The sequence below is a fragment of the Hypomesus transpacificus genome, unplaced genomic scaffold, assembly GCF_021917145.1.
Source record: "Hypomesus transpacificus isolate Combined female unplaced genomic scaffold, fHypTra1 scaffold_218, whole genome shotgun sequence".
Lineage (NCBI taxonomy): Eukaryota > Metazoa > Chordata > Actinopteri > Osmeriformes > Osmeridae > Hypomesus > Hypomesus transpacificus.
The window spans coordinates 150,711-177,155 of NW_025813755.1; the positions used below are offsets into that span (position 1 = coordinate 150,711).

Consider the following 26,445-nt stretch of genomic DNA (forward strand, 5'->3'; position numbering starts at 1 on the left):
GGCTCCTAGATGACTCCATTCAATTCTATAGATTGACTATCTGAAGAGGCATACTTGAGAGAGGGAAGGTTTGAGAAAAGCAATTATTTTGCCCCACAAATGACTAGTAATTTAAGGCAGGATTTGGTTTGTGCATTACAATCTGTGAGGGTGAATTCTGACATTCCATCCAGGACTCCAGGATGACAGGTGGAGAGACAAGTCTGGACCCTAATTCCTGAGCCTCATTTCAAAACACAGTGAGGACCGATGCATACCTGCTGAACACCTGGCTTCATTCAAAACATAGACCACACGCTAAACACTGGAACGCAACGTTTCAAGTTCCAGAGGAACCGTGCTTTACAGGTTAATCAAGGTGTCAGCATGCCTGTCCTGATATCAGAGTAAAGACGAGCACTACCCCCCCCCCCCCCACACACACACACTCACGGATGGCACTAGCCTCCCTGGAGCCGTGACAGGCAGCAAGTCCATACAACTCATGCCCCCCCCCCCTATGTTCTCCAACCAAGAAATACAAGCAAATAAATAGCCATGAGAGATCGTTTATTCCCAATCCTTAACTAGTCAAACAGTAACAATCCTATTGCACCAGAACCTACACTCGTCATTACTATTATTACTTCACAAAGAAGATCCTTATCACACACGTGCAGGCCTGTGAAGAAGGAGGAAGGGCATTCTAGGACTAGGAGTCCGTCCATCGGTTTGAACCATAACTTCGTCCACAACCAGGACTTCCTAACAGCAACGGGGCCTTGATAAAACCTGGCAACCACCCGTTCCACTAAATACACATCCCTTCTCTCTTACAGCATTGAGTATCACCACCCTCAAAAACCTTCAAATCACAAAGTCTCATTTAGACACAATTTCATTATTGGAAAACAAAAAAACTATTTGAGTTTTGCGGCTAGGCTAATCATGAAAACAATACAATCTTATGAGGCTTTCTGTCCCTTTCCCCGTAGTCTACCCAGAACAATGAGGTTACGGTGGCATCCCCTTGGAGACGTGATGGGTGGTGGATTCGAGGTTGGTGGGGGTAACTATTGTCCGGTCCATCCAGGGGGTATGGCGGGGTAAGGGATAGAAGCAGACTTTCATATTGGGAGGGGGGGAGTGGGGGGGGGCTGGTGACCGCCCACACCCCCAAGTTAAGACCAGTGTTGAGACTGTTAAACAATAAGTTAGCAAGACCTCATGGAGCTTCCCAGCACAATCACACTGGATTATACAGAGTCAGTAGTGGTGTTGGTCTGGCAGACATGGAATAAAAGAGGGGGGCCGTTTAGCCCATCCCACCCCAGAGTTGCACAGCCCAGGCTGGGCAGGCAGGGAGCAAGGCTCCCCTCTCCCCAGTATCCATGGGTAAAAAGTCAGCCAGGTGGTTGCTTCTCTTTGACCGTCCTCTTAAAAAAGTTCTTATGTTTGTGTTGGTTCCTCTTTCCCTGTCAATCTTCAGTCCATGCTGCCACTGCGCGCCATAGGTCCACTCCTCAATCATAGCAGCCGAGCTGGGAGGGAGGGAAGGAGGGAGGGGGACAGGGAGGGAGGGAGGGGGGGGAGGTGGAGAGGGAGGGAAGGAAAGGAGGGGGAGAGGGAGGGAAGGAGGGGGAGAGGGAAAGAAGTTGATTCTCAAAGTCCAGATTTGAGGTGGAGTGTGTGTGTGTAATGGTGTGTGGGTGTGTGTGTGACTGACATACCTCCATCACGACACCACACAGCGACAGCTCAGACAGTCCTGGCCGCTCTCGTCAGGGGGGTTGAGCTTCCTCAGCTTGTGCTGTCTGATCTCTCTGACCAGCGTGTAGAAGGCATCCTCCACTCCCTGGACACACACCGAGAGGGGAGAGAGACAGAGGAGCGCGAGAGACGAGAGAGCGAGAGACAGTTGGAGCAGCGAGGGAAAGAGAGAGAGAGAGAGAGAGGGAGGGAGGGGGGTGGAAGGCAGAGTCAGCAACCACGTAGAACATCTGAAATGTTATGGATTGACAATAGCGGTCAGTGTTTTATGGATACCACAGAGTTCAGTGACACACGATATGACAGGGTTCCAACAAATGACAGCTGTGTGCACATTTCACAGGCGCCCTGGCATCGCCATGGAAACAACTTGCATCAGACTAGCTTGTCACAAAGCAGAGCAAAAAGACTGAAACAGGTCTGAGAGAATCCCAAGGCCTAGATGTGAGTTTGAGGGAGTGTGAGAGTTTCTTCAGACTGGGCCTGGTACTGTGTGTGTATGTGCGAGAGAGAGAGAGAGAGAGAGAGAGAGAGAGACTGGCCTGGGCCTGGTACTGGTACTGGTACTGGAGTCACAGCAGGAGATAAGGGGCTGCTGTGACTCACCCCTGGGAACCCTTTCACGCTGCCAGCTGCCTCTCAAAGCAACCCGAACATGACTCATCACAGGCAGTGCGCTTATGACACCTCCCCGGTTACGCAACACAAGTGCTTTGAGTCGCATTGGCTGCTTTGTTGTGTGTATGCGCGCCCGTCAGACATAAAAGTATATCAGAAATAAAAAGTCAAAAGGGAAAAACCGAGGACGAAGTCGGCACGGGGCGAACACTCAGTTCCTCGTGCCTGCGTGGGAGGTCAGATGGAACATTGCGTGCGCGCGTGGCGGCGGCGGCGTACCTGTCGTGTCTTGGCGGAGGTCTCGATGTAGGGAATGCCGTAGGAGCGGGCCAGCTCCTGGGCTTGCCTTGTGTCCACCGTACGCGCGGGCAGGTCACACTTGTTACCCACAAGCACCATGGGCACGTCATCCGAGTCCTTCACACGCTTGATCTGTTCCCTGTATGAGAGAAACACACACACATTAGCTCAGACTTCACAAGCGATCATCCGTGGGCCTGTTAATCAATGTTGGACATCATACACTTTACGGAGAATCTTCCCTCTTTAAAAAGAACTCCCGCCATACGATCAGAGACCGATACGTGGGGCTCTCTAGGACCCTGAAGAGCAACCTGGCACTGCTGTGCTGCACTGCTGGAGACGAGAGGGAGGGGGGGGGGGGGAGGTGGACAGCAGGCTAGGCAGCAAACAGCATTACCTCATCACCACAGCAGCCAGCCTGAGCCAGGACGGAGGGGAGTGGGTCAGATCAATCTATCACTTCTGGCTCGCGGCTCGCGGCTCATGCCTCCTCTCCCCTCCCCCCCCTGTCCCCTCCACCTCTCCCCCTCCTCTTCTCCCTGTCCCTCTCCTCGCCGGAGTGCAGCGGCCGACATCTTCTCCCAGCCTCGATCGGCATCGCAGCGTGACCGCCAGGGGGTGACACTGGTGATCACAGCCACGGAATAACACAAACTGTGTGACAGAGACCCTGCCTCTTCATCTCACGAGAGGGGGAGATGTTACCGAGAGGCCGCACATCCGAGCTCAACGTGGACCGCTTAGGATAAGCATGTGTATGGTCATGAATGGTTTGGACAACAGTGATTCGTGTGAGAACCACATCCAGCCAGCTCCTGTCAAATCTGACCCAAGTGGAGAGACAACCGTCCACAAAGGCATGAGAAGAAGCAGGAAGAAGCCATCCTCGTGTGGACTCTGCTCCAGGGTCAAGAGATCTGTGGGTGAGCTGCAACCTCAGCCTCTGTCGCATGAGCAACCAAATCTCTAAAGACGGAAACCCGAGCGCTCTGATTCGATAGCCTGCTATTCTTGACCGGTGCGGACCTTGCTGTGCGTTTCGGGCAGGTTTTCTAATCCTACATTCAATGTAGCGAGAGCAAGAGGGGGCAAAAGAGAAAGAGAGAGATCGTCATTCCCATCATCCCCATCTGGATGTCCTCCCTCTCTCCCTCCCGTGTCCTTGGGAGAGCTCCCTCTCTCCTCCTCTAATCGAGTCAGGATCGATTTCATTGGCAGCCTGCTGGAACCCACCAGTGGAAGGCTAATCTTTCTTTAGCCGTGTTAAATGCTACGACATGACATCACCCGGGTGCTGCAGAGGGCTGGCACACACACACACACAGTCTCCATCCAGAATCCCCAGAAGCACACACACCTACCACAGAACAGGACCACTGGCCTCCCCCCTGACCAACACACATACCTGTACTGGTGGATGTCTTCGAAGGACTTGGTGTTGTTGATGGCGAAGACACAGAGGAAGCCCTCCCCTGTCCTCATGTACTGGTCCCTCATGGCGCTGTACTCCTCCTGACCTGCTGTGTCCAGGATGTCCAACAGGCACGTCTCCCCGTCAATCACCACCTGCTTCCTGTACGAGTCCTGGATGGGGGGGGAGGGACTTCCTGTGGTTAGAACACCAGTGCACAGACGTGACGAGCACCACCTAGACTAGAGCCCGGTCGGCTTCCTGGACCTCAGCGGGGACCCTGTGGAGTTGCTTTCAGATAGCTTTGGGATAACCCCGTGCCTCGGGGACGTTGCCCTGCTATGTGCTGATAGCATCTTGGGATGAGCATTTGGAACATGCCGTTTGTCTCGGTACGGGGCTGATGAACGGCGGTGGTTCGCATCGGAAGACACACAATGTCGTGTGAGCGGGGCGCCGGCCCACGCTAGCTAGCGTGAAACTCCACGGCCAGCGCGGGACTGATACGGTTTCAAATCCGCAACCAGAGGAGCAGCGAAACCGTTAGCAGCTAGCAGGGCTAATGTTTAGCCTCCCGACCGCAGTCACACAAACACAGAGGCCTGCTGGCCCTTTGTGTGGTCGAGCACAGGGGCCAGGAATGCGCATGCACAAAAAGGACATTGTCTGACCACAAGCAGGCGTGGTGAACGAGAGGGAGCGAAAGAGAAGAGAGGGGGAAAGGGAGAGAGTATGCTCTCTTAAAACTTGCTCCCTTGTTCAATTTCGCCAAACATCCCCATGTTCTCTCTCCCACTGATAGCAAACTGATAGGAAGGGAGCACAAGCATTGATACGGGGGGGGGGGGGGGGGAGGGAGGGAAAAACATTGTACCTCAATCTGACCTTCACACATTCTGCGGGGAGAAACTTCCACATTGCATCATACAACTAAATGATTAGGTGCAGATGTGGACAGGGGCTTTGGACAATGCCACGCCACACCACACCACACAGCTATGGAGGACTGTACCTCTATGGTAGGGTCGTATTCGTCCACAAAGTGGTTCTGGATGAGCTGAATGGTGAGAGCACTCTTGCCCACACCTCCAGCGCCCACGACCACCAGTTTATACTCCGTCATCCTCACTGCTGTTGAGAGAGAGAGAAAGTGGAGAGCGAGGGAGAGAAGGAGCAAGGAGAGACAGAGAGGTGGAGAGAAAGAATGAATGAGAGACAGCGAGAGAGAGGGAAAGAGGGGTTAATAACATCGCTAAAAACGTTAGGGCATTTCATTTTGTTCATTGAATCGATCTTGGGAAGGAAGGGTCTAAAATGACACAACTGGGTGTGCATGCACTGTGGGGAATGCACATGGCAGGGTTGAGCATGTGCAGAGTATTAACAAAGATGTGAAATATATGCACGGTAATGGCCGTGTGTGATTGTGTGTGTGTGTGTGTGTGTAGAGGGGGCTGAAGCTGAGACCCCTCATAGTGGAATGTAAAAAATGTGCTGAAGGTACTCGATGTTCCAATCCTCAACCGCTCAACACCAGTGAGAGAGAGAGAGGTAGCGAGAGAGAGAGAGAGGTAGCGAGAGAGAGAGAGGTAACGAGAGAGAGATGTAGCGAGAGAGAGAGAGAGAGAGCGAGAGATGGTGATGAGAGGTGACGTGGGGGAGAGCGGGTGGGGAGGCCCGACAGTGCCTAGCAGAGTGCTTGCTTCTCATCTGGGAAGAGCTTTCATCGCTAATGCTTCTTCAACATCTCCGGGCTGGGCTGGGCTGAACGCGCGGAGCCAACGAGCTCCAGCCCTGCTCCACTCCACAGGCAGACTGCTGATGGCAGCTGAATACAGAACAGGAGCACACACCAGCACACTGGAGGGATTTCTGCAGTGGCTTTCACTGGTCTCCTACCATGGGGGCGACTCCAAAGGGGGGGGGGGGGGGCTTGAGTGAGAAAGAAGGAGATATGTTTTATTACAACCAGGTGTGAGTAGCCATATAGCAGTCCCCCTCTGAGTCGTTAGGCCCGGTTAACAGGCCCTGGCTATTATACGGGGCTGCCCAGCCCATAAATCAGGGGTCTTATTAAACAAAAGTTGCTGGGCATGGGGGGAGAGAGAGAGAGCAGGACTGACATCCATACCATAATAGAAGCATATGTGCCGGCGCGGTCACTGCTCCTTGAAGATACAACCTCATCCTCACGAAATCAGCCCCCTTTGAGGCTGACTTCAGCGTGATGGAGTGCGATGGCTACAGAAGCCCCAGAGGCCAGTCGGCCGGACAGATCCCCCCCCCCCCCCCCCCCCCCCCCCCCCCCCCCCCCACGGCGGAACGGACGAAGGTGAAAGGGAGCGAGGGAAGGAGGGAGAGAGAGTGGTGGGAGGCGGCTTTGCCTGGCTACAGGCTGCAATCGTATCACTGTGCGGCTACCTTGAGGACAGCTATCTGGTCGTGCAGGGGTGTCGACGGTCCACTCGGCTAGTCAGTGGGAAAGTGACTCACACACACGCCACCAGAACTCAACCCGGATACATGACATCACTCACTGATATTTCTGGTCATTTGTGACAGTGCCTGAAATTGCCAAACGGTTCTTGTGTAAAGTGACTAGACGTTGGGCAACATCCTGTCCTTGTCCTGACAGCATGACGGCATTTTGCTGATGCTCCTTGGCAACAGCATGACACTTTATGGTTACCGGGTAAGGGTGACGCAATCCAGCAGAAAATGACCTGTGACGTCAACGACTGTTGACATAGTTTGGTGGGAAAAGCAGAAAAACAGTCCAGGTGATTTCCACGACAGAGAAACCTGGGGTTTTCCAACCCCTCATTTTATCACTTTACTTACACGAGAGTCTCGCTCTAACCTATGGTCCCACATCACTTAGATCTAGCACTGCCAATGCACCGATGATATTGGGGCTGGACCACATACTTAACCAGATGAGAATCAGTTCAGTTCCAGGATGTGAACAAGTCTGGTCCTTGCAGCCAAGCACCTAACCCCATCTGCCTCAACATGGACCCCCCCCCCGCCTCCTGAAGAACTGACCACAAGCTGCTCCACACACACACACACACATCACTGTCCACACACAGCTCCAGTGTTGCTGGAAGAGAGCAGTGAGGGGTGATATCAACATGGAGTCTGGGCAGCTTGATGAGAGGCAGCACAGAGAACAACGTCCAAGGCTAAAACTGGGAGTCAAAGCAACAGAAACACTCAAGAGTCGCTCCTATATCCGTCTCTGGGTGTGGTGGTGTATTAATAGAACCCAGTGTGTGTGTGCGTGTCTGTGTGTGTGTGTGTGTGTCTGATGTTGTGTAGACTTGATGAGGGTTCTGCCACTGTGGGTTCACTGATGTTAATGATTGATACAAGAAACCTACTTTCCAAGCTTGCTGATGATGCAGTATGCCCTGATAAAAACACCGTACTCACACCAGAACCATGTGACATCCAACACCTTCCCAGTCCAGCTCCAGCCCAGTCCAGCACCATGTCTGGCACCATGTCCAGAACCAGCTGGTTAATTCCCTGGGAGGTTCGAACAGGAAAGGTAACTAAAGCCATGCCGGAGCATCTGCAGAGCCAACAGTCTCGGAGGGCTTCGTGAAAACAGCCAGGCGGCTGCGAGACCCTGACCCAACAGGAAGGGAATTAGCATCACCCGTCAATCGCGCTAGCAAACACTCGCCCCTTCTTCCTCCTCACTGTAAAGAAATGAGTTACCTGCAGGCCGCGCTTAAGCCCGTCATCAAATCCAACCCGCACAAGTACGCACATAAGCAGCAGTAGAGGAGCTGGGCAACAGTGTCAGAGTCACCACGAACAGTGGCCTGGGAGAGCCTTGGCCCGGAGAGAGGGCCCGACTCTGCAGGCAGTCTGAGGGGTCACTCCTGCACTTCCCAGATGGAGATTCGTGGGGAATCTATGCGGCTCTGGGACAGGGATGGGATGACACCGCCGCCGGGGGGGCGACTGATCCGCAAAGGAAGGGTGGGATGAGCCAGCCAATCAGAGAGGAAAAGTGTGAGGGCTTTTCATGCATCCCCCCCCCCCCCCTTCCTCAGCTTTCCCTCCCTTGTGATCCTCCCCCCCCATCCAAGCTCAACACTCCACACACACACACACACCTCTCATTTCACTGATGCCATCTTTCCCAGCCCTTACCCACTACACCCCTCTGTCTCACTGCCCCCCCGTCAGCCAGAGGATGGAAAGGGGGGGGAGAGGAATGGGAGGCCGGGAGGGTGGAGACGGGACAGGGCAGTCTTTCATACGAGGCTGGCAGGATGACTGACCATGCTCCATCTGCAGCTGAGAGTGGCTGGTGACTCAGTAGAGAGGGCCACTCATAGTGACTCAGATGTCGTCTCATAGCAGTACAGAGAGAGGGATGCATCGGGCCCACCTCATGACACAAGCGGACACATGAAGCGTCCCACCACCGTGTCCTGACTGGATGCAATGGATCCCATGTCTTCTCCGCAGCCTGCTGGCTGGCTGACTGGGCCATGCCAGAGGCTGGTGAGTAATCCAAGCCTGCATATGGAGATGTTTGACTGGGCCCTGCTGGCTTGACTTGTTGTCAGGGGGGATCAGTCCTGGTGGTGTTTGTCTACAGTTCTGGGAAGGACAAGGCCTCCTGGGGACAAGACTCTGGTGACTAACCTGTCTCCTTACACTTTCTCTCTCTCTCTCTTTCTGCTTACACGTCTCTCTGTGTCTCCTTACACTCCTCCCTCTCCCTGTGTGCAGCTCTCTCTCCATGCAACTCACACCCAAACACATCAGGTCTCTCTCTCTCTCTCTGGCTGCGCCACACACCTGCCTTACCCTCTCCTCTCGGTCTGACTCTGAATCAGTCATTAGTGCCAGGCCACGTTGGACCTCCACTAGAGTCTTAATTAGCCCCTAAAGTAGCCCCACACACAAGCCTTACAGCACTGTTCTGCAGACACACACAGACAGTAAACACACACACACACACACTCATTACCACTAATACACGCACGCACGCCTAACAGCCCCTCTGCTTGATAGCTCCCTCCGTACTCACACAGACCCAGTGGGTTGGTGTAAGCCTAGTACTGGACGGGTCAAACCAGAATACCCTTCTAAAGCCTCCACCACACTGAAGTTCTGTCCACAGACAGTGGAGTCAGGCCACTGACTCCCAACCAGTCAGGTGCCTCGACTGGTTCCCCATATGTGGACTCGACCAGTCCACCACCCCACCCCCCCCCCCCCTCCCATGTGCGATGGCTTCCTGGAGTCTTATGGTTCAGTCTCTGCGAAATCTCTCTATGGCTGCACCCTTTTGCCTAAGGATCTGTGCATGTCTATGCATGGAGTTATATATAGCCCGGCCCGCCACCTCCAGCCTGGGAAATTAACAGTTCGTTTTGAAACCCTAGAGGCCCGCCTGGACCGGGAGGATAATCTTACATGACAGCTTACTGAGGGAGCGGGCAGGGGAGCTAGCGCATGAGCGAGGGAGGGAGAGGGAGGGAGGAAGGAGCCAAAGAGGACGCCCCTTTCTTTCCGTACGCCAAGGGCATGCGGAGGGGGGGTGGGGGGGGGTGCTGGGGGTTTGGATTGAAAAAAGTCCAAAGACCTCCAAACTCACTGGGCTTAAATCCCCCCAAAATGGTTTTGCTGGCTTGAAAATGACAAGCCACTGTGATGCTGTTCAACCACAGGATTCCTGAGCTGGTCTGGGGAGGTGAGTGTGATGGGGTAGGCGACAGACTCCAACCCGTCAGAAGATCACAGCTCAGCATATAGCCCAGATGACTTCCAGCACGGAGGACAAAGAAACAACCCCAAAATGCGAAATGTCAGGGAGGGTAAACACAAGATGGGGGACTCCTACTCCGTACGGCTACATCCACCTCTCCATTAGAGTGCCTGATTGGTTAAAGGATCCATATTGGCAGAGCCACAAGCCCACTGCAGGGATAATAGATTTTTAATGGGGGCAATGATGGTAAGGGGAGACTCTCTGGGGAGGTATCACAATCGAACACAGAGACTCAGACCCTCCTGGAGCCTTTACCCCCCCCCCCCCCCCCCCCCCCCCCACAAATGCCTATGACTTCATCCCCTATAAAAGACATCTTAACTGTTGACACAAACCCCAAATCGGAATCCTACTGACTGAAGCACAGTTTGGCACCGCATCAACACAGTTCAGAGTCCGAAAAATCATCCATTTTACAAGATGACAGGTAAATACCCCCGAGAGACCAGCTTCCTTCGGCCTCACGGCAAATCTCCTCCTGCACACAGATGTCTCTCGGCTTCAGTGTACACCCTGTTTTGATGTACATACAAACACAGTGGCTTGAGTAAACCTAGGGTTTACTAATCTCTGCAGCGGAAACACAGTTTAGCACAGGCTCAACACAGCTCAGAATGAGTGAAGTTACAGTCAAATACTTTTGCTTTGAAAGCAAACTGGTGGCTAAATGGGTTTATCAAGCCTCTACCAAGAAAAGAGGCTATAAGGCAGGACCAGGAGCACAAAAAGCCACCAAAGAACTAAGAGAGTCCTGAACAAGCACCTAGAGTGAATAGCAGTATTCATCAGCATGTAAACCATATCATACAATCGGTTGGTAAACCAGGAAGAACAACAGTGTTATGGTGAGTTTCAAAATAGGCCCTTTTTCTGTTTAGTGGTAAAGGGGATTTAAACTGAGCTTCCAGAGTCACTGGCTTTGTAGATTGAGGGGTCTCAAAGTAGCTCCTGACCTTTGTCACACTGGGTCAGCCTTTTAGGTTGGTGTACAAATACAGGCTCAGGTGATTGGGCGGGCAGAGATGAAAAGGAGTTGACCTGTCAGTCGGAGATATACTCCAGCCACCTGGCCAGCAAAACTACGACCGACGACCGATGCAAAGATCCGACTGGTGACAAACTACGTCCGCTGATCTTAAGAAAAGTCGGCGGTGTTCATCATTTATTGAATTATCATGTTTGACCTGACAGTTGCCCATGCACTGACAAATATCAAGTCATTTGACTCGAATTGGGAAGATAGTCTCAAAAGCAAACTCCATAGTGCGTCGGCGTTAAATCGTGCTTTAAATCAAACGCCTAGTAATGGAATGCAACTTCCGCAGTGCTACGGGGCGTCACCCTTGTCTACGGTCTCCCTTCAGCCACTACACCGCTGGAAATGATGAACTGACACAGTGCTTCGAGCCCTTTGCAAACTCGTTTCAATATCATACCCCGACGGTTTGGGCTACTAGGCCACTAAAACAAATATGCCAATAATACGGTTTGATTTCCAGGCCTGGCTAAACAATGAATTTCAATACCGTGAAGTTTTTTTTGCCGCCTGCTATCATGGGCTTCATCGCCTCATTGCTTTGCTGAAATGTCTTATTTCCAGCAATTAGCCTAGCATTAATTATAGTTCGTCCATGTCTTGTCGTGGATACAAATCCCAGTCGCTCTCACATCATGAGACCAATGAACCGTTTTGGGCATAGCCACAATGAATCGATGCCGACAATATCATAACAAATCCAACAAAATGTTGTTGACTGTGACAGATATACAACTTGGAATAAACAGATTTACAGACCCTGTTTCAAGTAGCAAACGTGAACTCTACTAACATGTACAAATTATTCGTATAAATTGTATAAAAAAAAGGAATGTACGGCATACTTACAACAAGCAGAGCTCCAATGTTAAAGAGCGACTTGAACTGAGTCCGTGCAGTTCAACAGATATCCTATTTATCTTTCCCAGCGGTTCCTTACTGTCCCTTACAGTTTATAAACTCAAAGCGTAAACTATTATCTCACAAAATAGTTACTTTTCAGCAAAAGTGTCTGAGCATGTATTCGAAGCTGTGTGTGGAGTCGGCTCACGGCGGACAATGTGCTTTGCAAAGGGAGAGAATGAATAGCTGTTGTTGAGCCCACGCCCAGATAGCTATTAGCTAGCTAGTGTACTGTGAACCGCCCCAGAGAGGGGCAGTCCATGCATGTTCTGACCAAGAGATTTGGTCCTGACTTGTGTTCATAGTGGGCATGCTTTACGAAGGGTTGTTGTAGGCAGGGCAGTCATTGGAATGTAATATTACTAGCGTGGCTTTGGTCATTGTACATTTAAAACGTTAGCTTTGAACGTTAGTTTTGCCTCAATTGGCGCATTTGCTAAACGTTCCTTTGGTTTACACATGCTTAAACTGTTACATTTATAAAATACAAACAATTATGCTCACCATGGTATCTACTAAATATTATGGTCATGAAAAAACTAAAAAAACAATACTACATACCAGTACTACATATCCCATGAAGCATACTTCTGCCGACATCCTCGTATCCAGGAAGTTAAATGCCGTTGCCAACAAAACATGTCTGTGCCCTGAAGTGCATTTCTCTCTGGAAAATGTGCTCCCTCATCTAAGAATTTGTCGAATGAAAGGTAAGCCGTGAGTTATTATGTCGCAATCAGTAGTGAGTGTCATCGTTTTGATTATAATAAAACAAATAATGATGTGGTCATAATTCAGCTCATATGCACAACCTTTCAGGTGGCCTTGCTGACTGACTAGCTAGCTCAACATAGAATGTTTTCACAATTTATGTCATTTAAGCAATAATTCACGTTTGAAGCAAGCCTAGTATTTGCTTTGTTCCAATAACTAATTAGGCCAACTTTCTTTCAGATTCCAGTGAGAGATCAGCTGCATCCAAGACTCTATGGTCCTAGTACAACCTGGCACAGCCCGGGTTCTGGTCACAGAAATGAGCGGGTCAGGCCAATTGAACCCAACCCCTGCTGCCTTTGAGGACTCTGACATGCTGGTGGAACTCTATCTCTCCCCAACAAAGCTGGTTAGATCCCAATTGGTCAATTTGTTTTGAAGTTATTCCACGTATACTCGGATATTTCTTCAGTTGATGTGTGTTTTCCTATGTGATCTTGGTCATCCTACGTGAGTACTGTGATGTACTGTAACAGCCTGTACAGACTGTTACTGCAAGAGAGTGCTTGAGGCAGCAGACGCGAGTCCACGCGTGAACACTGCCTCCTGGGTGACACTGTATTCTACAGCCATTATCACGTTCCATGACCTTGATTACTGAGTGGACATATGGAGGGATATCTATAAACCTGTCAGCGGGGCAAGGGGTTGATGAATGGCGAGCTCCACACAGCCATTAGCATGACATAAAAGAGAGAAGATCACACATCCATAGCCCCTATATATCATTCATACACATCCAGTTGGTCAGAAGCCAGAGCCGTTTGATTGTTTTTTGTTGCAAGTAGCAACAAAGCAACTTGTGACTGAAGCATAACCCATATCTGTCCAATTCAAGCAGTTACATTTTCTGTATTCCCTTTTCAAGAAGTTACCTGGAAGTTACTGCCAATTAGTCTTGTAATTTGATTAAATGAGTCTTGAAATGTGGTTGACCAGTATAAATCACTGTGTAGTTGCTTGGTGAGAATACTAGTAGCCTTTTTAGTTGAATAGGTCTGTGGAAAGGGGAATTCAGTCTACTGAGAGACTGAACACTACACCTGGTTAACCAGGAGGTATTGTCAGACAGCACACTAGTCTTAGTTGCAGCCTGAAGAAGACATATTCAAATTAGCAGTAGGCTAACTCAAATGACATGTACTGTAGTGAAATAAGACAGAATAAGCCTCTGAACTGACAGATCTTCCCCTCAGAAATCGTTGAGCGGCACAGAAGACATCTCCCAGGTCAGCTCCTTGGAGATCTGTGTGGATACTCGGGAAAACACTCTGGGTAACTTTGGTAAGAATCTGCAGTGGAGCCTGTACAGTGGGTTTCCACGGTAACATACCATATCATTGTGGTTGTAATTATACTGTGTAATGTAATGTCATGCCTGTATTAAGCAAAAGCTGTTATCCAAAGCGACATACAGGGGAGATTTGAACCTGGGTCCCCTAATCTGCAGTGAAATGCTGTAGTGTTGAGCTATACCCTTCCTCATAATCTCTTTAATGTCTTACTGTAAATGTACTCTCTCTAGTCATAGTGGTGATCTTTTGTATAGGATGTCAAAATGTACAACAATCACAGCCCTCCTATTGTTAAATGCTTGTTTTGAGTGTAATGACGCAACAAGATATAGGTGGCCACAGTTTCAATGCACAAAGACTTTGGGTGAATAACAGATAACGGTCAAACAGAAAGGGGGTCTGTGACTCACACAAAGCTGGCAGGTAGGATTCTCCCTCCAGCCTGTACCACAACACTAGTTCCGATTGAGCAGATAAGGACAGGAAAACCACACCTACTCGTACGTATTTTCAATCAGACAACATTCTTGCGCAAGAACATGACGGAGGAAGCCAGGTCAGGAGTGAATCCCTTTGATTGGATAGCAGAACAAACGCTCCGATTGAAAAATCTGATGAAGTTCTGGAGCTGGAAGAAAGCCAGCAGGTATCAAACCAAGTCACCCTCATCAGCCAGTAACGTCACTGTCTCTATCTCCTTGTCTTCATCCGACAGGTGCATACTTGCCCAGGCTGCTACAGTTGAAAATGAACAACAGTATGATAACGTCAGTCAGGTAAGTGGAAAGTCCCACTCTGATCTTCCGATTTTTCAGATGTCTCCCTTTCTTAATCTGTTACACAAATCATTTGAAAGATCACCACACTGTGGGGAAAACACAGTGTGTGTGTGTGTGTGTGTTTGAGGGGGGAAGGGGGGAGATCCAGAAACAGTTCAACCACAAGCCAGACCAGATACCAAGGATTATATACACACCCCTCCTTAGAAATCTCATCCACCCATAAGGAAAGAGCCAGGTAGACATGTTAGGGTTGAAGGATGTCTACACTGGACCAAGATGGTGCTCCACTTTTGTTTGTGTGTATTTGGGTATATGTGAGTGTGTTCTTTTTTGAAAATGGCACTGTAATTGGAACCAGATGCCCTCAAGGCCCCTGTCACACTCCACACTGTGAGCCGTCCTGTAGCAGGGGCCTGGGATGTCTGTGAGGGCTGGGCTGGAAAGATGCTAGGTCCCTGGTGGTCACAGGGGTCTCGGCTGTCCTATAATCCTGCGGGTAGGGTTGGAAACGGGGCTGTCGGCCTGCAGGTGCGAGGCTCTGGATCCACCAGGGCCAGCAGGGACCTGTGACATCCGAGCCGATGGGAGCAGCTTGTCCAGAGCATCTGTGGGGAGGATGGAACAGGCTGTAAATCAGACAGACAGGTTCTCTGACCAAACTGATTTGGGAGACTCGCAGTGTCTCTGTCAAGTCTCATATTTTGTGCTGATTGCTGTTACAGCTGTGTCGATACGTACAGCAATTTAGCTGTATATCCCAGGTACAAATGTAGCTAAATAATTAGCCATATTAGCTATATACAGCTAATCATTTGGTCAGCTTGTCTGCTGCCTTTGAGTCATCTTCCTGTTATAATGACAGCAAAGACACAAATATAGCAGCATTTTGGCACATTGAGTACGGGCACAGAACAATAAAAAAAGACGTTTTGAACTTTGCACGCACAAAGACTCCCTCACAGATGGTTTGCCGCTGAAACAATATGCAGCTTCTTCTGTGGAGTTATACGAGCCGGCGGGGACTTTTGAGAGCAGCACAGGTGGAAGAGTGCAGCGGAGGGGAGAAGAGAGGAGCTCTATGTACGCCTGGAGGGAGCCAGGGATCAGAGAGGAGCAGAATGGGAGACATAGAGCTGCCTGACCCGCCCTGAGAGCACCAGCCAAGGCCTGGCCGGACATGCACAGCCCCTGATAGCATTTCCTGTCCTGGGCTGTGGGGGCTGCCTGAGGAAGACTGAGAGTGCTGGGGAGGGCTGGGGTCAGAGAGGAGATAGCTTGCAAAAGGAGGGTTGGATAGTTGAGGAGGCCAGGTCAGGGATAGACAGGCCTAGGACCAATGCAGAGGCCAGTTCTTGAGGGGAGATGAGACCAGAGGTTGTGTAAGGGAAGGGCTCCAGCTGGGTCAGATGCTGGGGCCTATGTTTAGTGATTGTCTTTGTCACCCTCTCTGACACGCCCTGCGTTTGTGTGTGTGTGCTCAGGGACCTGGGCACCACCCTGGCCCACCTGCAGGTGCTGTGGATGTCTCGCTGCAGTCTGGTCGACCTGGATGGTATCCCTTCCTTCACCTCTCTGAAGGTACATAGACAGGGGCAACCACTTACCACCACATCTAATAGAAGACACTATTAGAAACATTTACATGCCCCAAAGTTTAGAAAAGGACTGTTTCAGTAATCAATACAACTCGAATCACTCATCACTTTCTTATCTCATAGCTCTGCCTTGAATCATGTGTGTGTGTGTGGGGAGTCAGGTGGCTGAGCGGTTAGGGAATCGGGGTAGTAATCTGATGGTCGATTCCCGGCCGAGCCGAATGACGTTGTGTCCATGGGCAAGGCACTTCACCCTACTTGCCTCGGGGGAATGTCCCTGTACTTACTGTAAGTCGCTCTGGATAAGAGTGTCTGTTAAATGTCTAAATGTAAATGTCTTCTCCCTGTCTCCCTGGGTCAGGAGCTGTACGTGGCCTACAACAGTATATCCGACCTGAGCCAGGTGAGTATGCTGGAGCACCTCCAGCTGCTGGACCTGGAGGGGAACGATGTGGCTGACCTGGTGCAGGTTCAGTACCTGGGCCTGTGCAGCGAGCTACGCACCCTCACCCTGGAGGGGAACCCTGTGTGTGTGTGCCCGCACCCCAACACCAGCCAGGTACACGACAGGTTGTCGTTTACTCTCTACCTCCCTTCTCCCTAGACATAAGCCGCCTGCACCTCTATAACTAACACACGTCTGACAACGCTGAGTTATTCAAATTCAACTCCAACCGATTGCATTAGATAGGCCTGAGGTCATGTTATCAACAAGAATCATCCCAGTAAGCAGTAGTCTGATGCCAGTGATCTGCTGGTAGCCGCTAGCCAATTATGCTATCCATGATCATGCTGTTCAATTGGCTATTTGGGACCGAGATTTTGTGTGTGCATGTGGAAGTGTTTGTGTTTGTGTGAATGTTTCGCCGCTGTGTCATTTGGTGTGTGTGTGTGTGGAAGGATTGGAGTCTGTGGGATGAGATTAGCCAGCCTCTCTTGTGTTTGCCGGCCCCAGCCTGCTGTGTTCAGGCTGTGAGCCATGCCTGTCCCCCATGCCTCCCTCACGGGTCCTGCAGATAATAGCCCAAATGCAATTACTCTGTTTGGAGACATGAAAGGGCCCTGTGGTATCCCATGTTGCTGCCAAGGAGGTCTGGATCAGTCAGTACAGGACATGGGGACACGGCCAAACACCTTACACCCTGTCTTTTGTTCTTTCGCATGTTCTCTCTGTCGCTACCATGCTGCGATGTAGCGCTACAGCTTCAGGCGTGGACGGATCGATTGGAGTGTGGTGTATATATGCTTCCTGTTTGTTTCCTTGTCTGGTGCCTTAGGAAGCTGCATGTGGCTTCTGGGGCAGAGTGAGTATGGTGGTGTTTGCCAAGCAGCAGCAGGAAGGAGAAAACTGGGGAAAATGAGGGGAAGATGCTGATCAGAAAATGCATTAGGCTCGTTCTTTGGGAGGTGGTTGTTGCGTTCTCCTCTGTCCAAACTAGCATCCCTTTATAAACAGTATTTTTTGGGGTTCCCTCTCTCTTTATCTGTCGTTGTCCTTCGCTATCGCTGTCTCTCTCTTCCCCCTCGCCCTATCGTTTTCTCACTTTCTCACTCACTATCTCCGCCCCTCTCGCTCTCGTTCTCTTTTCGGCCTTTCGGCTCAGGCTTTTTCCCCCATTTTCTTATCGTTCTTCCTTTCAACCCTCTCTTCCTCTTCCTCCCTCTTCTCAGTCTCTGTGGTTTGGTGAAGGGGGCGAGTACAGCTCTGATTGGATCACTCAGCAGCCCCAGTGCTTCTACTGGCTGTTCTCTGTGTACGACTCTTTCTCGCTCTCTCTACTGCTCTTTCTCGCTCTAATGCCATCTCCCTCTTTCTCTCTACTGCTCTCTATTTGTTCCCTCTCGATCTTTCCTACTACCCCCCCTCTCCCCCCCCCCCTTTCTCCCCCCCCCCCCCTTCTGTTGTCTCCCTACTGATAAAAGACCAGAGCCGAGTACAAAGTGCATATTGTCTGCATTAACGCTCACATCTTGGCACACCCAGCCCTTGTTTTTGGCCTCCCTTGGCTTCCTTAGCAGGCTAATTGTTAAACTAACTGACTAAGCGGATCTACCGTTCCCTCAATGGTTGGTGTAAGGGGACTGTGATAATATAGGTCGACCTTTTGACCCATCTCTCTCACTTGTGAAATCCAGATCCCAGGTCACACTGACTGGGTCAGGACGTGGTGCGAGTCCAGACACACGCTCCCAGGCTTGTGTGTTCCTCTCAAGGCAACACAACCAGGAAGGATGGCCTGTCGCTTGATGATCTGCTATTCCTGTCAGTCACAGTACTCCATGTTTCTCCTCCTCTATGTTTCTCCTACCCTCTTCCCTGCAACTAGACCGGGTACTGCTACCGCTCGGCCGTAAGAGAGCTGGTCCCTCAGCTGCGTTTCCTAGACGATGTGTGGGCGGAGCAGGAGGTGGAGCGCGGCTCCAACAGCAGCTCCATGGAGGAAGACTGGGCTCTGCTCAGACAGTCCATCAAAGAACCCAGCAACAACCCCTCGGAGACCGCGACCGGTGCGTGCGTGCGTGTGTGCGTGCACGCGCGTGTGGCTGGATCTGTACCACTGTGGGTTTTCACGAGCTATGCAACTTCACGTGTTCACGTGTCGTGTCAGATCTTAGTGTTGTTCTTCTTCTCTCCTGACAGAGGAGAGGGCAGCCAGTGTGTGGCCCCTGGCCAGGCCCAGCTCTGGCCAGCGCCCTGGCTCAAGCCTCTCCGGCTCCCGGCCTGTCAGTCGACCAGGGAGCTCCAGGCCCCACTCCTCAGCCGGGTCCAGACCCCCTTCAGCCGCTGGGGCCAGCCGCACCATCCTCTCCCCTCAGGGCTCCAGACCCGGTTCTGTCGAGTCGGAACCAGAAGCAGTGGACCCAGACGCCAGCATCCTGACACACGGTGAGCAAGGACGGAACCACATATGAGGTACTTGCCGTTCAAACCTTCAAAAAGAATGATTGATTGAAATATTGCCCAGATCCTAATAATTGAATGTCCCAGAGTCTGTCCTTGGACCTCATTGGAGCCTGCCTTGGCTCAGCCATCGTCTGCTGTATGAAGGGAATTCATCAAGCGACGCGCCACGTTTACTTCACGTATACCTGCTCAACAGTGCCACCTAGAGAACACATTGGAACCTGAACCCGAAAAGAAACACTGTTGAGCTACAAGTCCACGAGTGAACTATTTGAATTGACGGTCGTCCTCTGTGTGTAGGTGCGGGCAAGATCCTCTTCTGTGGGAACCCAGTGCAGGCTCTCCGCGCACGGCGCCACAAGATGAAGGTACGTGCGAGCGTACGAGGAAACCCTCCAAAGCCCCACGGCACCACGTCGCCGTGTTCACTGGGAAACGTGTCTTCAACGAATCCATGCGTGTTGTGGTCCGCAGCAGTCACCCCCCACCATGCCCCCCCCCCCCCCCCAGGTGAAGGCAGTTTGAGTAAGACAGGGCAGACAGATCTGACAGATCTGGAGTATTTATGGACTCTGACAGGCCATTATGACCACCCTGGCGTGGCCTGCTTGTCTCCTTAATGCGATGTCAGAATTAACAGAAGGAGATCATTATGGTGGTGAGGACAGCGGGCGGGCGGGCTTAGCGGGCCTCTACTGCTGTGGCCGAGGTGACGTGACAGACGGGCTCGCCCCTTGTCAGACGCTGGCGATCTGTCATCCTGTCAGCTCCGCTCAACGCCTCTCTCCCTCTCTCCCCCCCTTCTCTCCGTTTCCCTCCTCTATCTCTCTCTCTCATCTCTCTCGCCCCCCCCCCCCCTCTCCGCTGACCTCCCCCCCGCCCCTCGTTTTCCTCGGGGTGTCGCTTCAGCAGACGGCCCCCCCCCGCGTCCGCCCGCTGCGCCCCCCCCCCTCCACGTTCCCGAGCACACGTATGACCTTGAGGAGATGGACGGGCGCGAGCGCTGTGACGTGTTCTCGGAGCTGCGGGCCTGGAGGGAGCATCATAACAAGTACTGACCCCCCCTCACCCATCACTGTCCATTTTGGATGACAGAGAGAGAGACAGACAGAGAGAGAGACAGAGAGAGAGGGGGGGGAGAGAGGGGGGGAGGGAGACGGAGAGAGAGGGGAAGAGAGAGGGGGAGAGAGAGGGGGGGGAGAGAGAGACTGTTGTGGGAGTCAGGTGGCTGAGCGGTTAGGGAATCGGGCTTGTAATCAGAAGGTTGCCGGTTCGTGTTCCTGTATATTGCAGACGTCTTTTGGCCATGGAGAAGGAGGGTTTTCCCCAGGCAAACACCTTCCTCAGTGAAGATGACGAGGATGAAGAGGACAGCCTCAGCATTACCCTCGGCCTTGAAGAGGAAGAGGGGAAAGAGATGGAGGGAAACAGAGGAAGACTCGGGTCAAACTCGCCAGACTCCTTATTCCAGTCACCCTCTCCAGGTGAGTTCCATAACTCGACATATTAAAAGACCGAATCCACTGAGTCGCAGTGTAGCACAGTGCCGTTTGAACATCAAGTAAATATGCGTTTGATTTCCCCTCTAAATAGACCTGTTACAGAGAGAGGCCATATCTCCTGAGGTGGCCAGACAGTCCATGTCCCCGGACTCCACTCCATCACCCTCTCCCCCTCTCAGCTCCACAGCCTCCCCTGCTGGACATAGGCCGTCGGGGATCCGAGCTCGCAGGCTGAGGCTGAGCCAGGCTGGGGTCAGGCCTGCCGGGGCGGCTGCAGAGGCAGGGCTCAGTAGATCCGACCTGGGGGAACTCCAGAGGCTCCAGGAGGGGATGAGGCCCAGAGCCCCTCAGCGGCCCCAGACAGCACACCTCCCCCACCGGCCAGCCTCCAGCCCCCTGGGCTCTGGCCTCAGGGAACCATGGTAGGGTCTTGCTCTTGGTGCGCCGATCGACTCAACGACTCAGTGGAATGCATCTTACTGATTTCTCTGTGATTTAGCGTACAGCTCATGTCGGCTGATTAGATGTTGATTGACCTGATTTTGAGCTTCTCCTTCCTTGCAGGAGAGAGGCAGGCGTGCCCACCGGGACGTCTGTCAACGGGCATCAGCCAATCATCATGCCCCGCAGGCCTCCGGAGGGGCTGGCCGCGGCGCGTCCTCGCACGGCCAGAGCGGCCCTGCAGAAACCTCCGCCGCGCCCCGCTCTCCAGCCCAGCAGAGGGAGCTCTCACCTAGACTGAGCTCACACGCTGAGGTGTGTGGCGGGAAGAGTGGTCAGCAGGGGCACTGACCCTGACCTTACAACAGAGCTGTCACTGTGTTCCCCCAGTGGAGCGAAACCCTGCTTTCAATATGAGAATCTGTGGAAGGTGTATGCCATAAGAGTGACCCATTACTGTCTCGGTGGTTTGGTAACCTGTTCACTGGTGTGACCCTTGACTCGCTGTATCTCTCTGCTCTCTCACACACCTCTACTAAGAACTCCCATACTTTGACACCTCCGCTGAGCGTCATTACACGAGAACAGCTGTGTTTCCAGGTGTTTGTAGCTGAATGTTGAACATTGAGATATTTTTTTATACCGCTTATTTGCTCAGTTGCGACTGTGTTTTTGAATTTAGATGGTGACGTTTTTTATTCACTCAGATACTACCTTAAATAAATATAATAATATTGATCTTCTACTTCACTGTATTCTTTACAGGTGTCATTTGAAGGGAAAGATGAAGTGCTTCACCACTAGGTGGTGCCATGTTCTTTTCTATGTTTTTAACGCGTTGTGTTTGTGGGATATGGTCATCTAGCCGCACTAATGTTGAATAAACAGTCAGGATAGATACATTTCCCATTAGTTTAAATATATGATGGTGTGGTCTCTGCATGCAGAATTGTTGTAGGTTAGCTGACTTGGCCCTGGTCAGGTTTCTTAGAAAGCTAGCAAAGAAAGGTGGACCAGATATGGTATGTTCAGTTTCCGAGATAAGGCCGTAAGGGTGCAGCGAGGGAGAAAGAGGAGTGTTTATTTTGACGGGAGCTGTAGAGAGGTGGCATTCCGCTCCATATCTAGGATTCCATGTTGCCTGCAGGTGAACAAACTCTGTGGCGTTGGCATATTTGAACAAGCCCAATCCTGCGTAAGCGGACCGTACAGGAACGAATGTACACAGTTACTGTATCGCTTCCATGAACCTCTCCTTTTTTCCATTCGACAGATTTCCTTTCTGGAAGCTTTTGTTGCTGTGGAGAGTTGCTTCAAGGAAACACACACATAACCTGTGTGAACAGGCATGAACTCCATTGCATTCCATGTCTGCCCCTTTCTATTAAACTGTTAACCGGGAACATGAAACTACAAATACAGGGTCTTGTGTGTGTGCCCGTGATATGGGAGGTCTGGAATGTTCTTCCATAACACGAGGAGGCTGTTAGTTTGACTTGCTTGAATAACCTTATAAGTGTCATGGCTGTGTAGCCATTGTTCCATCACCCACCTGTACTCGGACCTGCAGTAGATCACATGCTGCTGGGTGATGATGAGTCCGCCTGTTGACTGTTTATTGGAGTCAACTAGATAGTGAATTAGAGAGTGAGGTATATATATTGTCTGGGAAACAGTCACATCTGTGAGCTTGTTTTTCATTTGATATGGCAAAGTCAGGCTAAGGTAGATTCTCTACTCTGGGATTTAGCATAGAGACTTTAGCCAAGTAAATCACACACACATTCCTATAACTTGATTGAATTAGTACCTACAAAAGGACTCAACACACCGTAGTTTGAGTTGTTCTCCTAAAATCAATTTATCATGCCCCAAGATGTATGGAAGTTGAAAGTCACCCCTCAGTGTATTTATTATTTATGAGGTACGAAAAAAAGACATGGATAATTGAAACAGGCTTTAATCAAATTAAAAAGCCAGTTAATATTTCCGCCCCTCTTACGCTCATTCTTGTGGCCTAATTTCCCAAGAGATGTATAGGAATTTTGGAAAAGTTTAATTTTGTCAACAAGTTTGCTTCATCAAGGATGTTGATCTTGATAGTGGCTCAGTACCAGTGGTAACAATTCAACAAACAAGTGGAGATTGGAAAATAAATGTCAGCAGGACATCAAAGAAAAAGGATCAAGTGTAGGTTATTGAAAGACCAAGAATGCATGACCTGTTTAAACAGTTCTCTGGTACTGAGAGAGCGAGATAGACAAATGAGAAGGTACGCTCTCGCCAGTTAGGCTACAGCCCTCAGAAGTCATCATCAAAGATGGCAGGAGGAAGTGGACATTTGACAGCCATGAGTCAGAGCACATCCTACCATCCCTGACAAGATGATTAACAAGAACACACCAGGCATTGTCAGTAAGCTGTGCAACTTACACATCATTTTGAGGGAAGCTGTTCTTACCTGAGTTAAGTGACTGTTTCTAAAAACAACAGCACATTTTAGCAGGTTGTATGTGGTGGTGGAGATCCAGTCCAAACAGGCCCATTATAAGGCTTGGGCAAGGAAGGAATCCAACAGGGAGGAACATTCCATTCCCTAGGGGGTATCCAACTCTAGAAGTTAATGTGTTGGAGGAGATTTTACAGATAGATGCACAGAATATCACGAGGTGTGTGCCTTCCTTGCAACCCATTCTGCCGGCTCAGAAGGCTTAAAAGCAGGTATCCTTGTTGAATACTCGGTGATAGATAACATATGTATGTATTGCTATGTATTTAGTGCAAATACGGTCCAAATTTAGGGGACACTGTGCAAAAAGAAAGAGGAATTCAATATATGTTCATGAGGGATGTTTTTTTCGATGTCAGTGTTTACTGTTGCCATGAGCGACGACGCAGCGGAGGCGGTAGATAGGAAAAAGACAAGGGATATTTAAAGGCAAAGTGTTTGCCTAGTGAACTGAACAATCAACTTTTATCTTGAGTAAAATATCGTATCTGAACTATAACTCAAGTGTAAGGTTTAAACATCTTATCTTTGAAACTGATTTAAGATATAGAAAAATATCTAGAGTTAGGCATAATGCACTAATTACAGGCAGAAAATCACTGTTTTGGACAAATTATCAAAAACTGTCTCACATCACCAGAGTCCTAAACTGTTCTACTGTTTTTAACCTGGCTTTATTGGAAAGTCTGTCAACATCAGGACCGCCGTTAGCTACTTGTCGGCAAAACTCCCATGATACTAGCCCTTTAAGATGTCAATCAGTGCTGTGTTGTTGATGCTGAATGGGACTGGGAGGGGGTGATACGACAGTAATGTGCAGTCGGTATCGGGAGTTCACAAGTTGCTAGGTGTAAGGACACATATGCTTTGGTATACCGATGTGAGGTCTAATATCCCACTTTTGAAACCAGAATTCACCACTGTGACTTTCGCTAGCTGGCGCTCAAGTTCTGCACGACCCGTACGACTTGGTAAGTCACACATTACACTACAGTACGTAACGCTAGCACCTTTCTGGCTTTCTGGGTATCGTCTCATCTAAACCTCGAAAAACTTTCAAGTGTCTAGCTACATGACTAGCGTATTTTGATCTTGCTTGATTATGGTTGGATTATTTGAATATGAATTATTTAAACCTAGCTTGGCTAGCTACATAATTAGTCAGAAATCCCACAACAGGTGGTAATCAAAATTGCGCTGTGGGATACTGATAGTCAAAAGGTGATACGATTATTCGTAGTCAGCCAAATATTGTTGAACTTCAGTGGAATGTGAATCAAACTGTCTGTTCAGGCCCCTTTCTCCTTCTCACTTCCCTCCACCATTACATCTCTCCATAGTGAGTCATCTGTCCAGCTGCTCGTGGGAGAACAAAAATATTTGTTGTGCGCCAGCTGGAGATGGCACTTCTCTGTTTGTCTTTTTCCTCTCCTCTCTCTCTCCTTTTTTCTGTCTTCCCCTATTTCTTCCTGTTCTCATACACACACACACACGCGTGCACGCACACACACACACGCACACACACGCACACACACGCACACACACACACACACGCACACACACACACACGCACACACACAACAATAGTATGTTACTCTGCAATAATTGTGATCACTGACATGACCCCGATGAGACTGCTGTTACTGGTCAGTTTTGATCATGGTCAGTAAGGAGCTTCCTTGTAGCACGGTATTAGCGTCTCCTTCAGTACTTTAGTTGTGTAAACTCAGTGGCTGGAACTCATGAATAGTCATTGCTTCATTAGGTTTGAATTGCGTCAGTTAGTCCTGTAAATCAATTTCTCCCCCCACTTCATTCCTTCGGAACCTTGCACATTGTCGTTCTGCTTTGGCATGTTTTTACCCTTCTCCTGGACTATCATGATATCCTTTGATTAGAAGCCCCAATAACACACTTTAGCCTTCTTCTGTTCTGTGTCCTCACACCAGCTGAACTGGGGGTTTATCTATTCGCTAGGCCAATTCTGTGTGTCTCTTTTGGAACAACATATTGACAGAGTGTGCTCTGACACAATACCTCATTGTGTGGTCCTGGTGATCACAGGGTCTGGGTTGCTTTGAACGTGGATTTCTCTGTTTGATTAAATGTCTATTGTGTCAGTTGCCGAAGATAGTTATACCATGACACAGTTGTACAATGACACAGTAGTATAGCCTGCTTACTTCTGCATTTAAGAACTGTTTGGTGTTCTTATCAAAACTCTTAAATGATAAGCTGTTACAAGCTAGTTGGTTCCCAGACCCTGAACCTGTCCTGTCCATTACCAGTCAGGATAAATCTCAGAAGTGCAGACCGGTCGTTCCTGACTCTTTTCCTGGTTTTGATCAGACTGCACCCACCACCTTTACCAAGGAGTGTTTTGATTGACACCTGTGAACGAGGTGAGATGCATGTCGGCTGCAGACTTCTGCATTGTGGAAGTTCAGCTGTTTCTGAGTGTGGGCCAGATCTGAGTCACATGGCTGGAGAGCAGGGTCCCTCCCAGTCGGTGGTATTGGGAGGGGGGGGGGGGGGGGGGGCTGGGGGGAGAGGAGGGGGTTGGGAGGCCAAAGGCCGAATGCCCCCCGAGTCTTGACACAGCTTGAGGAAACGACCGGAGCAGGAGAAGGTCTGGTCTGTCCTCACCCCTCCGTCCCACCCTCTCCACTTCTCCTACCCTATTTTATTTTTACTCAGACTCTATCTTAATATATCTTTCTCTATATTTAACCATCTCTTTTCTTTCTGTTGCTCTGTCTTGCTCTCTCTCTCGCTCTCTTTCTCCCTTTCTTTCTTTGTGCTGAGGGAACTGCAGTTCTGCA

General features: G+C 50.2%; 3 protein-coding genes across 5 annotated transcripts in view; 2 read left to right on the plus strand and 1 right to left on the minus strand.

Moving 5' to 3' along the window:
* Positions 1 to 532: 532 nt before the first annotated feature.
* Positions 533 to 12,399, minus strand: hrasa (HRas proto-oncogene, GTPase a). Of its 2 annotated transcripts, none has more exons than XM_047014051.1 (6): positions 12,382 to 12,399; positions 5,094 to 5,212; positions 4,076 to 4,254; positions 2,647 to 2,806; positions 1,710 to 1,834; positions 533 to 1,520 (listed from the first exon to the last, which is right to left on the minus strand). In XM_047014051.1, the coding sequence occupies exons 2-5, from the start codon at positions 5,202 to 5,204 to the stop codon at positions 1,715 to 1,717; spliced, it is 570 nt and encodes a 189-aa protein (XP_046870007.1). In that variant the 5' UTR covers positions 5,205 to 5,212; positions 12,382 to 12,399; the 3' UTR covers positions 533 to 1,520; positions 1,710 to 1,714. The 2 variants fall into 2 exon arrangements, with proteins under 2 accessions (XP_046870007.1, XP_046870008.1); XM_047014052.1 differs by lacking the exon at positions 12,382 to 12,399 and adding an exon at positions 11,767 to 12,031.
* Positions 12,400 to 12,403: 4 nt separating this feature from the next.
* On the plus strand, positions 12,404 to 21,852 carry lrrc56 (leucine rich repeat containing 56). 2 transcript variants are annotated; one of them, XM_047014049.1, is made up of 13 exons: positions 12,404 to 12,530; positions 12,775 to 12,943; positions 13,791 to 13,878; positions 14,605 to 14,665; positions 16,153 to 16,249; positions 16,628 to 16,825; positions 18,594 to 18,826; positions 18,908 to 19,153; positions 19,472 to 19,539; positions 20,084 to 20,222; positions 20,465 to 20,655; positions 20,765 to 21,095; positions 21,238 to 21,852. In XM_047014049.1, exons 2-13 carry the CDS (start codon positions 12,809 to 12,811, stop codon positions 21,413 to 21,415), a joined length of 1,965 nt encoding a protein of 654 aa, XP_046870005.1. In that variant the 5' UTR covers positions 12,404 to 12,530; positions 12,775 to 12,808; the 3' UTR covers positions 21,416 to 21,852. The 2 variants fall into 2 exon arrangements, with proteins under 2 accessions (XP_046870005.1, XP_046870006.1); XM_047014050.1 differs by lacking the exons at positions 12,404 to 12,530; positions 12,775 to 12,943; positions 13,791 to 13,878 and adding an exon at positions 14,327 to 14,445 and having other exon boundaries at positions 18,594 to 19,153.
* Positions 21,853 to 24,419: 2,567 nt separating this feature from the next.
* rassf7a (Ras association domain family member 7a) overlaps positions 24,420 to 26,445 on the plus strand; it is a 28,825-nt gene continuing 26,799 nt past the window's right edge. Inside the window, exon 1 of the mRNA XM_047014055.1 lies at positions 24,420 to 24,594. The gene's annotated coding sequence lies outside the window, so the exon portion shown is untranslated. The remainder of the gene's footprint in view (positions 24,595 to 26,445) is intronic.

What these genes read in the sequence shown, in the direction of transcription:
- hrasa (XM_047014051.1), bottom strand. Translation starts at nt 5,204, where the DNA reads ATGACGGAGTATAAACTGGTGGTCGTGGGCGCTGGAGGTGTGGGCAAG. An exon ending in GAAGACATCCACCAGTACAG is followed by an intron (nt 2,807 to 4,075) that starts GTATGTGTGTTG and finishes TCTCTCATACAG; the next exon opens with GGAACAGATCAAGCGTGTGA. An exon ending in CCTCCGCCAAGACACGACAG is followed by an intron (nt 1,835 to 2,646) that starts GTACGCCGCCGC and finishes GTGTGTGTCCAG; the next exon opens with GGAGTGGAGGATGCCTTCTA.
- lrrc56 (XM_047014049.1), top strand. Translation starts at nt 12,809, where the DNA reads ATGGTCCTAGTACAACCTGGCACAGCCCGGGTTCTGGTCACAGAAATG. An exon ending in AAACACTCTGGGTAACTTTG is followed by an intron (nt 13,879 to 14,604) that starts GTAAGAATCTGC and finishes TTCATCCGACAG; the next exon opens with GTGCATACTTGCCCAGGCTG. An exon ending in TCTGGCCTCAGGGAACCATG is followed by an intron (nt 21,096 to 21,237) that starts GTAGGGTCTTGC and finishes CCTTCCTTGCAG; the next exon opens with GAGAGAGGCAGGCGTGCCCA.